Source organism: Alligator mississippiensis, chromosome 2, assembly GCF_030867095.1.
Source record: "Alligator mississippiensis isolate rAllMis1 chromosome 2, rAllMis1, whole genome shotgun sequence".
Taxonomy (NCBI): domain Eukaryota; kingdom Metazoa; phylum Chordata; order Crocodylia; family Alligatoridae; genus Alligator; species Alligator mississippiensis.
Window position 1 is genome coordinate 57,076,930 of NC_081825.1, and position 12,147 is coordinate 57,089,076.

General features: G+C 48.2%; 1 protein-coding gene across 2 annotated transcripts in view; it reads right to left on the reverse strand.

Annotated features, from left to right (window-relative positions):
• Positions 1-3,923: 3,923 nt before the first annotated feature.
• Positions 3,924-12,147, reverse strand: part of CNGA1 (cyclic nucleotide gated channel subunit alpha 1) — a 38,130-nt gene continuing 29,906 nt past the window's right edge. For both annotated transcript variants that reach the window (XM_059721701.1, XM_059721702.1), the window contains 2 exons: positions 11,971-12,077; positions 3,924-5,945 (listed from right to left, as the gene is read on the reverse strand). In XM_059721701.1, coding sequence (XP_059577684.1) covers positions 4,543-5,945; positions 11,971-12,077 — 1,510 coding nt within the window. In that variant the 3' untranslated portion in view covers positions 3,924-4,542. The remainder of the gene's footprint in view (positions 5,946-11,970; positions 12,078-12,147) is intronic.

Genomic DNA, 12,147 nt, shown 5'->3' on the forward strand with positions numbered 1-12,147 from the left:
AACTAACCATATAACACTAACCCGTGCCTCCCGAAGCCCTGTGACCCGCTCCGCTGCAAAGCCAGACTAGTGAGCCACACAGGGCTGGCCCAGGTCCTGCCGCGTGCCACCCCCGCCACAGGCACAACAGGGCAGAGGAAGGACCCAGGGTGGCACACAAGGACCATACGCCACACCCGGCTGGCTCCTGCTGGCCCTAGGGACCCTCTGCCGCCCAGCTCTGTGGCAGGACCCGGTGTAGCACGTGGTGACTGCATGCTGGGCCCAGCCAGGTCCTTCCACCCCTAGAGCCCCTCTGCTGCCCAGCCGGGCTATTCCCATGGTGGCAGGACCTGGTGCAGTGCATGGAGACTGTGCGCCACACCCAGATGGGTCCTGCTGCCATGGGCCCAGCCGGGCCGGGTGGCAGGAGCAGCCCCAGGGCTGACAGGACCTGTCTGGGCATGGTGTGCGGTCCCCGCACACTGTGCCAGGTCCTGCCACCATGATAATGGCCCGGCCAGGTGGCAGAGGGGCCCCAAGGAGGACCCAGCTGGGCCCGGCATGCAGTCCCCATGTGCCACACCAAGTCCTGCCACCATGGCCTGGCCCAGCTGGGTGGAAGAGAGACCCCAGGACTTAGCTGGACCCAGCATGCATTCCCTTCATCCTGCTCTGGTTCCTGTTACCATGGCCCGGCCCTGCCATGCGGCAGATAGGCTCCAGGACCGACAGGACCCAGCTGGGCCCGGCACATGGTCCCCAGGTGCCGTGCCGGGTCCTGCTGCCATGGCTTAGAGCACCCCACTCCCTCTGCTGCTGCTAAAGTTAAGTTATGGGTCCTGGGTGGGAGGGGCTGTGGCCCTCCAGGGAGGAGCTGGGACCCTGGGCAGTGGTGCCTGTGGCCCTCCAGGGTGCCTGGGACTCCGGGCAGGGGGCTGTGGCCCTCCAAAGGGAGCTGGGACCCTGGGCAGGGGAGCTGGAGCCCTGTGGGGGATAGGGGCTGTGGCCTTCCAGGGAGGAGCTGGAGCCCTGTGGGGAGAGTAGTCCATGTGCTGTGGGAGAGGGCTGCACCCTGTGGGGGCCAGGGGACCTACCCCTCCTGAGCAGCCCCCCCACAAGGTCCCCCACACCCACAGTCCCCCCAGCAGTCGCCCCACACCTACCCATACACCAACCCACATCCCTCCACACACACCCACCTGCCTTCCCCCACACCCCTAACCACCCCCTTCCTGCAAACACCACATCCCCCCATCACACACCCATCATGTACAAAGAAAACCAAAAGTACACATCCACACATGTAGGTTTTTAGAATCGATTTTATCATGATGATAGAGACACTGGTAGGCTTCCACATTGCTTTAACATTGTATATATAGCAATAAAGCATTGCCCAACTGATCTGTGTGTGTGTGTGTGTGTGTGTGTGTGTGTGTGTGTGTGTGTGTGTGTGTGTGTGTGTGTGTAAAAACATGGATTTTGGGGTATTTTTCAAAAAGGATTTGGGATGCTGCTGCAGCAGTCCAGCTGGTACAAGGGGTAGTGTCCCCAGGTACCAAGTGGCTGGGCCCCAGAAGCTCCTAAGAGTGAGTAACCCTGAGCTGCTTGCCAGGGCAGCTTTTTGTACAGATGGGGCCAGGACAGGGCGTCTTTTTATACTGCTGGGGACAGCACAGGTGCTGGCACTGGGCTCTAGTTCTCCCTGGCTGCAGATCTGGGAGGAGCCAGGCAGGGTTATTTTGCCCCAAGTGGCACAATTTGCTCCACAACAAAGTGAATGTCCGAGCACGTGGGCCAGGGCAAAAAGCCCCGGCTCAAATTTGCACCTCTTCTGTTTGAGCTGCTGCAAGCGCATGTGCTTGCATGTGTGGATGCACCCACTATAGGCAGTATCTAATGTCCTTCTGGAAATCTTAAGATTTGTTACTTTGATGAAGACCTTCAGGTCACAGACCATTTGCTTTCAGTGCCTAACACAGTAGGACTTTGCCCTGTAGGTGCTGCTGCAATATAAACTACATCCAAAAAATCTTAAATGCTGAGAATGTTAAGCTTGAAAAGTCAAGCACTCAAAAAGTTAGGAGATGCCCAAATTCCCTAATTAAATTTGTCCGTGTAACATTAATTCAGCTCTCTTTTGTGTTTGCACTATGATGTAGTCTTTAATTATATGATTCCATGCTCTTTTTCTCTCTGGATTCTTGCTTCATTCAGTGCACAGCATGGAAAGTACTTACTGGATGAGTAGTTATTTAATGTTTTATCTTTATCCTTATCATTAAATATGTGCCTCATGCATTATGTACATCATTTAAACCCTGCTCTGGTTTGAAAATTTCTCTCATTGTGGACACTCACCAGTGCAATATCTAAGTGCTTCACAAACACGAGTGAATTTAATTTACAAAAACCCCATGAGAGAATCTGCTATTATCCCTCATTTTACAGATAGAGAATGGAGGCACACAGAGATTAAGGACAAAATTGTCAAGTGCCCACTAATTTGAGGGGGCCAGCTTGTCATGCTTAGGGCAAATTATTTCCGAGTACTTAACATTTTATAGCACTTTTGAGTTCTAAGCACAGCTCCCACAGACACCACGTGCAGACATGAGTACTCAACGCTTCTTCAAATTTGACCTCAGATGTCTCAATCTGGGAACCCAAGTAATGGAGAACACATCATTCATGGATATGTGTGGAATGTATGGTTCAAGAGGCATTCCCAACATCACACAGGTACTCTGTAGGAGAGGCGGGGTCATGATCCAGTTATTTAGGATATTTGTTTGTCTCATTTACTAAATACCTTCCAACGTCTGCAAATTAGGCAGTCTTTACAGACAAAAAGCCTATTTACTACCATTTAATATGGTCAAAACAGTACATTTTTTTCCTAAAATTCATCCTTGGCAATAGTTGAACTGTTTTAGGTAAAACTTTCAAAAGAAAATTGAGCCTGACCTATAGGCATTGAGCAAGAATAATTTCAGTTCAAATAGCTCAAGTATGTGAAAATTGAAAGCATCTGACAACTGGGTCTTAAAATGAAAGTTTTGCAACCTTAACTATAGGTACTACTATCGGCTCGGCCTGTAAAAATTATCACTATTCCCCCCCAGCAGATGTCCTTATGTAGTATGAAGACACTGGTTTCACTGTAACTCATCAATCCTCTGCACCCATTTATCGTAGCCATATAGTCAGGCTTGAGGCTTGAATAGGTTAAGGACCTCCATTACTTTAACCTCCAGTACCTTCAAGGGACTTCCACTATTTACACATCAAATGATATATTTCCTACAAAACCCAACTTCTATAATAGAATTCTTCCAACCAAAACTGGACATCTGCATTTTGATACAACCATTCCAATATGACAAGTTATATGACTCTGGCAGTAGTGAGTAAGCTATACTTCTAATACTGCCTGTGACTATGGAGAAAAGAATCTTACACATTTTTCTATGAATGTCCTTCAGTGCCTGGCCCACCTTTGCCAATTACTGGGCACCTCTAATTAGAAACAGGGTGTAACTTGCAGCTAGATGTATTAGAGAAATGTTCCTAGATATAACATACACCTGTTGCTCTTCAAAATCAATCCCAGTCCTGAATAGATCATTTATGATCAAAGCCTGCTGAAGACATAAAGCCAAGCCAATAACCACAACTACTCAGATCAAGCTGATTTCCTGTATATGGGTATATGGCAGAACAGTATTTTTTTCCTTTTAATCAGTGAGCTGCAAGAACAATTAGATTTTAACCCAACAAATCTTACTATCCAAGTACTTACAAAAGATTATATCTGATTCATCATTCCAGTGTTTGATGGCAATATCCTTGAAAAAACACAACTTTAAATCTAGACAGTCAAGATTCAGGAAATAAGTTCAAGTCACCGGAATGAGTAAAATCATATTCAGTGTTGAAAAGCTAAATAATTTTCCATGATTCCCAGCTATCACCATTAGATGCAAGTCTCACTGCAAATGTTGAACAATTGTCATTACATAATACTCCAAGGTTAGTTACTGGACTGTATCTCATATATATCTATATCTATAGCTATAGATATATAATCAATAAATATATTTTAATATGCTTATTTGTATACAAGTTATTGTAGTATCATCATATATGATACATACGTATACAGACTTCAGATAACAAATAAAAATGTTACCAAAGATTTCCTTTTTCCCATATTTATATGAGAAGAAAATTAGAAAAAATATATATTCTGTAGTATAACTTGACATGGGTGCCAATGTATTACAGTATGTAGATTAAATACATTTGTTGTATAATAATGTTATATAAAGAATGAGCTCATTCACATTGTCTTGCATAAGTGATACATTATACTCCACCCTTAGCCTTGAATCTTCACCTTTTTTGTTCCTCATGCTCGTCACCTATGTCTGTTGCCTAACAGGAAATGAGAGATGTTGCATGACCAAATAGTTATTTATAATAAAGAGCGATATCCTGCAAGGACTTGGGGACCCTTGCGTGATTTGGCTGTAGCTGCCAGCAGCAATCCCCTGTATTTTATTCTTGTTTAGAACCTCCAGGTTCTAAGTCTTCTAAATCTGAAAATTCAAGCTCCGTGCTTCGTTTCAGGATTTTCTCAACTTTTGTCAGTCTCTTTTTCAGTTTCTGCTGTCCAGCATCATACTCAGCCAAAAGCCTTGCAAGTTTTGTTTGTAACCTGTCCACTGCCCCTTCTATAAATGTGACCTTCTCATCCACATCTTTTGGATCAGCTCCTAAACTTGCAATTTCTAAATCCAGTAGGCCATCCTTCATCAGGATTTGCTTACCCTTCTCTTCCAGCATGGCCTTTGCATCTGGGTACTCTGTTAAAGCCTCCATGAGGTCATCTTTAGAGAGACAAAACAAATCTGAGTACCCAATGCTTTTAATGTTGGCTGTTCTTCGATTGCCAGCTTTGCTACCTTTGATATTAAGAATGCTAATCTCCCCAAAGTAGCTGCCATCACTAAGAACCACAAATTGTGTAATTCCATCATCAGCTACCACAGCAAGTTTGCCTTCTTTGATAATATACATTTCTCGTCCAATATCCCCCTTCCGGCAAATATAATCTCCAGGACTGTAGACTTGAGGCCGGAGTTTTAAGACTAATTCAACCAACAAGCCAGCTTCACAATCTGCAAAGATCCGGACTTTCTTCAATGTATCCAAATGAACGTTGATTGCAATCTCTGCTCTTAGTTTATCTGGTAGATACTTCAAAACTTCCCTTTCATCCACTGCCTTTTTATTCGTCCACAGGTAGTCAAACCACTTGATAACTCTTTTTTCCATGTCTTTACTCACATTTCGAAAATGCATATACTGTTTAATGGCATCAATCCTTGCTTGAAACTCTGCTCTGGCTGCATTCATATTGGAAATCATTGAGCCAACATTACCAACAATAGTAGCAAAGATCAGTACTCCAACCAAGAAGTCAGCAACTACAAAAAAGTATTCAGAGTCCTTTACAGGAGGAGGTGTTTCACCAATAGTGGTCAATGTTAGTGTTGACCAGTAGAGGCTATATACATATTTTCTAATCAGGCGAGCAAATTCAGGATCAGAAGTGTCAGGATAGACCCAAGTGTCTGCCCCAAATCCAATTGCTTTGGAGATTGAGTAGTAGACACAAGCGTTCCAGTGAATAATAATCACAATGTACATGACAAGATTAGAGATCCTGAAGATATTTGGGTAGTTTGTCCTTGTTTCTGTTCGCTGAAAGAACTCAAACATTCGACCTACTCTAAGCAATCTATTTAGTCTTAACTCTGGGTAGTTCAGCCCTAACTTGAAGTACAGTAGATCAGTTGGTACGACTGAGAAGAAATCTAGTTTAAATTGGGAAGATGCCTTATATTTCTCTCTGAGTTTCTTTTCTTCTCTCACCAACAAGCCTTGCTCCAGGTACCCTAAAATTAAATAGAAAATATTTAAATTATTATTATTATTATTATTATTATTATTATTACTACTACTAATATCATTTTATGGTCTATTCTGTTTCATTCTATTATAGGTAAATGCCAGATCCATCTTTAAAATTATTTAGTCCAGACAGCATCAGATGGTACATAAATTCCTTTTTTAAAATCAAGCTGGAAAAATTTGAACAGTTGTTGCGGGGGAGGGGTTTACATGAATTGACTGACTGTAAGTTCCTATGTTTAATGTTTGGAAGCTGTTGGGACCAAATCATACACCTAAATGACTTGATTAAACAGAGCCATCCAAATTGCATTATCTGGCTGAGGTGTGTGAACTTATAAGTAGATGCAGAAGCCAGGAACCATTCCTCACGGTGTCAGTATAGCTAGCATTTAATGTTCCCTGAACCCATCCTCTTCCTGCAGCCCTTCTGCCTAGTAACCTTACTTGTCCTCTGGAGTGAAAAAGACAGGATATATGCTTACATTTCTAACTAGAAAGCCAGCTATAGGCACCCAGTTGTTAGAAAAATAATCTTGATCCTAATTTCTATAGAAATAGAGGTAGATTCTTTATGTATAGCAACACTACATCCACTACACTTTTGTAGACCATCACTGTAGAACATTCCCTGCTCACTAACTCCCATTCACAATGGATCAAACTCAGAAATTAGGCACTGAAGCTGCTGTGTGGGTTCAAGCACAGAAATCTTGAGAGAGGTAGTGGGATATACTCTCAGAACAGATTCACTCCTTCATTTCCAGGTTGGGACGAGTAGAGTGGGCACAGGTAGCTGGGGCATGTTTGAGAGTAATACTCTTAGCTGTTTCAGGTCCTTTACTAGTTAAGTCCTTAAATTCAGTGAGCATAGATTGCAGCTGCCTTATGCAGTGGAAAAGGTTTACCTGCCCCTTATTGTTTCATAAATTTGGTCCATGTACAGTAATACCTCAGTTAACAAATCCTCTAGGAACAAATCTCCTTTATAACAAAGTTGGCCATTTTCTTCCAAAAAAATTGAAAAACTGAAAAACCCCAAAACCTGTGGCTTTCTTGTTTTACCAGAAAAACCTGCAGATTTTACAATGAGCTCCCTGCAGGCTGGCAGTTCCTGCAGGGAGGAAGAAAGGAGTGGGAGGAAGGTGGTAAGACAGGGGGTGCCACATGTATGTACAGTACATGCATGTGGCCCCAAGCAGCCTGCAGAGCAGCTCCAGCAGGTAACTGGGGGGAAGAGGGGGACTGAGGCCCCTGTAGGCAGGGAGCAGGGCAGGACTGAGTCTGCTGTCCATCAGGGCAGGGCTTGGGGCTTAGGGCTCAGGGCTGCAATGGGCAGCTGCAGGGCCCCAGTGGGGAGCAGAACAGAGCCATGGGTCCTGCCAGGGGGACCCCTGCATGGGTCCTGCCAGTGTGCGGAGCCAGGGGGCAGGAGGAACCCGTGCCCCCCAGATCTGTATGCAGGGCAGGCATAGTCTGCGGGCTTGGAATCCTGCTCTGCTTCCCTCCCCCAGGGCCTCCACAGCCCTGCGGGCACAAGCCAGTGCAGTTGGGGACAGTGGGGCTGTGCAGGGATCTCCTCACCTCTGCAAGCTTCCCCCCGCCCCCCCACAACATGCTGCCCTGGTGACATGCCTCCTGCATGTGCTGCTGCTTTAAGGGGCGCAACCCTATGCTGTTGCCCTCACTGCAGCCCTATATGCAGGGGACGCATTGCCACGGCAGCACGGGGCGAGCAGTGGTTAGCAGCTTCTCCACATGACTCAGCTGCTCCCTGCTGTGCCGGAGAGTGCCCACCAGGCTGCGGAGGTCCCAGGGGAGGGAAGCAGCGCGGAGCTCGCAGTGGGAATAGCTTCTCCATTCAGGCCCACTGTTCCCTGCTACCCTGCTTCACTCCCTCGGGGCCTCCACAGCCCAGTGGGTGCCACGCAACGTGGCAGGAACAAGCTGAGCCATGCAGAGAAGCTGCTCTCTGCTGTGAGCTCTGTGCTGCCCTGGTGACACACCTCCTCCACACAGGCCTCCAGTGAGAGCAGTAGTGCGGGGCTGTACCCCTCAAAGCAGCGGCATGTGCAGGAGGCACATTGCCAGGGCAGGGCAGGGCAAGGCAGAGCTCACAGTGGCAAGGAGATCCCTGCATGGCCCCGCTGCTTCCTGCCATGCCGGGTTGTGCTCACTGGGCTGTGGAGGCCCTGGGGGAGGGAAGCAGGGTGGGAGCCTGAGCCTGCAGCCTGTGCCTGCCCTGCATACAGATCTGGGGGTGCGAACCCCCCACCCCCCAGGAGTGTGCATGGTGGTGGGGAGCCACCTGGGTCTGTAGCCCTGGCAGTTGGGGGCCCCTTCCAGCAGGACTAGGGGAGCAGAGGCTGTGGTTGGGGGGGTGAGGGGCACCACCAAGGCTGTGGGTGTTGTTGGGGGGGATTGAGAGGCACGAGCAGGGCCAGGGGACCTGTGGGGGCATTTAATTGAGTATTATAATAAAAGCCTACATCTGTCTGTCCATAACACTTTATTTGCAATCTGATTGGCTGACAAACAGCCAATCAGAGCGTGAAGAAGCATTCTGACAGAACGCAGCCTGCCGCCATGATGGTGGGGACACAGGGGATGGAGTAGGGAAGGAGCAAGACCAGCACAGACGGAAGTGGGGGGGTGAGGCCCCCCTCCCCCCCCCATCCTGCTCCCTGCAGGTAACGCAAGGGTCAGGGAGAGTGGGCCCAGGCTCAACACGGAGGGGAGGGGAGCAGGCCCTGGCCCAATGTTGTGGGGAGGGGAGTGGGCCTGGGCCCAATGCAGACAGGGAGCGGCCAACACAGGGGGAGGGAATGGGCCCAGGCCCAATGCAGGGGGACGGGGAGTGGGTTCAGGCCCAAAGTGGGGGAGGGAGAACGGGCCGGAGCAGGGAAAAAGCCGGCCCACTGTAGTGGTCCATCCCCCGTTGTGGAGGTCCTGGGGGATGGAAGGAGCAGGCTGCCTCCCCCCCTCGAGCCAGGGCCCACTCCTCCTCCACCCCCTCCCCCGTGTTAGTATAGTAATACCTCAGTTAAGGAGAAGATGTGTTCCATGATGTCACTTTGTTTTCAGAAACTTTGTTATCAGAGGTAGAAATAACATAGGAGGTATAGGGATGCATTCCAGGACTTCAGAGAAGGGCAGACAGGGTGACAGTAGGAAAATATCATTAAACTAGCAAATTGCCTGTCGAGCACGATGGGAGGGGGGCAGGTGGGGACAGAAGCCTGCATTGCCCACCCCCCCATCCAGGGCTGTTCCCCCCACTTCAGGTTGGGGTCCAGCTTCCCGCCACTTCCCCCCACTGCTTTTTTGGGTCCAGGCCTGCTCCCCCATCCTGTCATTTTGGGTCTGGTTCCCCCCCCCATTCTCCCCCACTCCTCCCATCCCTGAGCGAGCCCAACATGGGCAGCGGAGAAGCGGGCATGCTGTGGCATCAGTGGTGACCATGGGGCCAGGGGAGGATTAGGCCTGGGCCTGACATGGTGGGGAAGCGAGCCTGAGCTGAGGAAAAGTCAGCCCGCCGCAGCAGTTTGGGGGGGGGAGAGGGGCAGCAGGCCTGGCCCAGCCCGACCCAGCCCAACATGGCAGCTGTGGGGGCAGGGGAGGAGCAAGACTCCTCCCCGTGTCAGGCCTGGGCCCACTCCTCTCCCACTCCCCTGCATTGTCCCCAAGCCCACTCCTCCTGTCCCCCCGTTTTTCCCCCTCACAATGGCAGTCTGGCTTAAGCCCAGCCTCAGGCCTGGTCGTCCCCCACATCAGGCCCGGGTGTGCTCCTCCCTTCCCACCACTGCTGCGGCAGGTCTGGACCCCAAGCAGCAGAAGGGAAGGGGGCGTGGGCCCAGACGGGGTTGGGGCCGGGGCTCCATCCCCACCCACTCCCTCCCCCCATCATTCTTGACGGGCAATTAGCTAGTTCTATATATATAAAAGCTTTAGTCTGTCTGTCTGTCTATCTGTAATGCTTTATTCACACTCTGATTGGTTGTCTGAAACAACCAATCAGACTGCTTCAAGAGCATTCTGGACAGGAGGCAGTGGGGGCAGCTCACCACCATGATGGTGGTGACAGAGTGGACAGAGCAGGGGGGGAGGGGGAGCCAGCAATGCTGCAGCAATGCTGGCCTCACCTCCCCTGGTCCTGCTCCTTGGAGGCAGAGGGGGATGGTGGGAACTGAAGTGCCATCATAATGGAGGGGACGGCACAGGAGAGTGAGACCAGCAGCACTGGCTTGGCCCCCGCAGGCCTGCTCCTTGGAGACAGTTGCAGCATGTGGTGCTGGCTGTGCAGCACTGGCCTCATCCCCCCAAAGACATGTCAGAGTGACACTGGCCTTGCCTCCCCACCCCCACCCTGCTCCTTGGGGCCACGAGCCAGAGCACCCCCCAACAACAACACCTGGCAGGGAGGGGGAAACAGTGGGGAAGAGGGGAGGAAGGGGAGTGAGAAGGGGAGGGAGGGCTACTAGTGGCAGTGCCCCACTGCCACTCTGACTGCGACCACCACCACCACCGCAACCACTGTGACCACCGCCACCGTGGGCAAGCTCCCCTCCCTCCCCCATTCCTGGGAGCTGGCAGCACAGCGTTGACTGGCACAGACCCACACCCAAAGTGGTAGGGGGGCAATGGGGAGGAACTGGACCCAAAATGACAGGGCAAGGGAGCAGGCCTGGACCCAAAGCAGCAGTGGGGGGAAGCGGGGGGAAGCTGGACAGCAACCTGAAGTGAGGGAAACAGCCCCGGATGAGGGGGCAGGCAGTGCAGGCTTCTGTCCCCACCTACCCCCCTCCCATCATGCTTGACAGGAAATTTGCTAGTTTAATGATATTTTCCTGCTGTTACCCCGCCCGCCCTTCTCTGAAGTCCTGGAATGCATCCCTATACCTCCTATGTTATTTCTACCTCTGGTAACAAAGTTTCTGAAAACAAAGTGACATCATGGAACACATCTTCTCCTTAACTGAGGTATTACTATAGTGTGTCCCGATTTACAGTTCATAGATCATGCTTCTTGCACTTGTTTGGATGAAATTCAGGATAATGTTTAGCAATGTGGGAGGTGCAATTTTATGTCTCTGCCAATGTGGCCCCTTGGATATCAGGGGATTCACCACAAAAGAAAGTGATGGAAAAGTCAATCCTCCTCTACTGGGGTTTCTATTATGGGAGTGTAGCTTTACTTCAAATAGATAGCATAATTTGAGGATAGTGTCAGTGACTTGGGTTTCATGGTACTTTGTCAGTGGAAACTAAAAATCAGCAAAAAGATGTTCTCTATATAGGATTTTCACATTCCATTTTACAACTCCTGTAGAAGCCATGCTTGAGCATAAGTGGTTGGATCATAGCCATCTTTTTCAGGCAAATTCCCAGTTATTTGGATTGGGACCTTCTTTATGGAATATTTAAATGAGGATGTTTTAAAATATATTACAGATTAATTTATCGAATACATAATATGTAATGCAGTATACCACAGAACATATATAATGTCAAATATGTAGTGTACAATTCCAAAACTAGAGAAGCTGCATTTTCAATCAGATTACTCCTGTTTTGGAAACTGCTTTCTGCTAGAATTTAGGATAAGCATGTAATCTTAAGGCTTATCTCATTGTGAATTTCTTACCTGAATAAAGGAATCAGAACAATTGTAGCAAGAAACTCCTGTATTTCACTACTTTTTCATCATAATATAATGTAACTACAATGACAATTTAACTGGCAATTTAAAATATATATATTTTATATACAGATATATACTCATATATACACACATATACACACACACACGTCTATGTATGTGTATATATATATATATATGTATGTATATATAATATATGATTCCATATATATTAATATAATATACATATATTCCAGGAGACAATCCTTCTTTAATTCTTGTACTTGGCCTAAAATTAGTACACTGCTGGACATTTTAAAGTGCCTAACAGAGATATATAAATGTAAGTAGATACCAGTGAGTATATTTACCTGTTCTTGTCCGTACAAACATGTCAGCAATATAGATAATATCTGAAGAATAATCCAAAAAGAACCACATGGTTAAGTTGTCATTCTGAAGTTCATCAAAGCAGGCTCTGGATAGCAAAAGGGGAGAAACACACACTTAAAATAGACTACAGTAGTCCCATGAAAGTCAGTGATCGA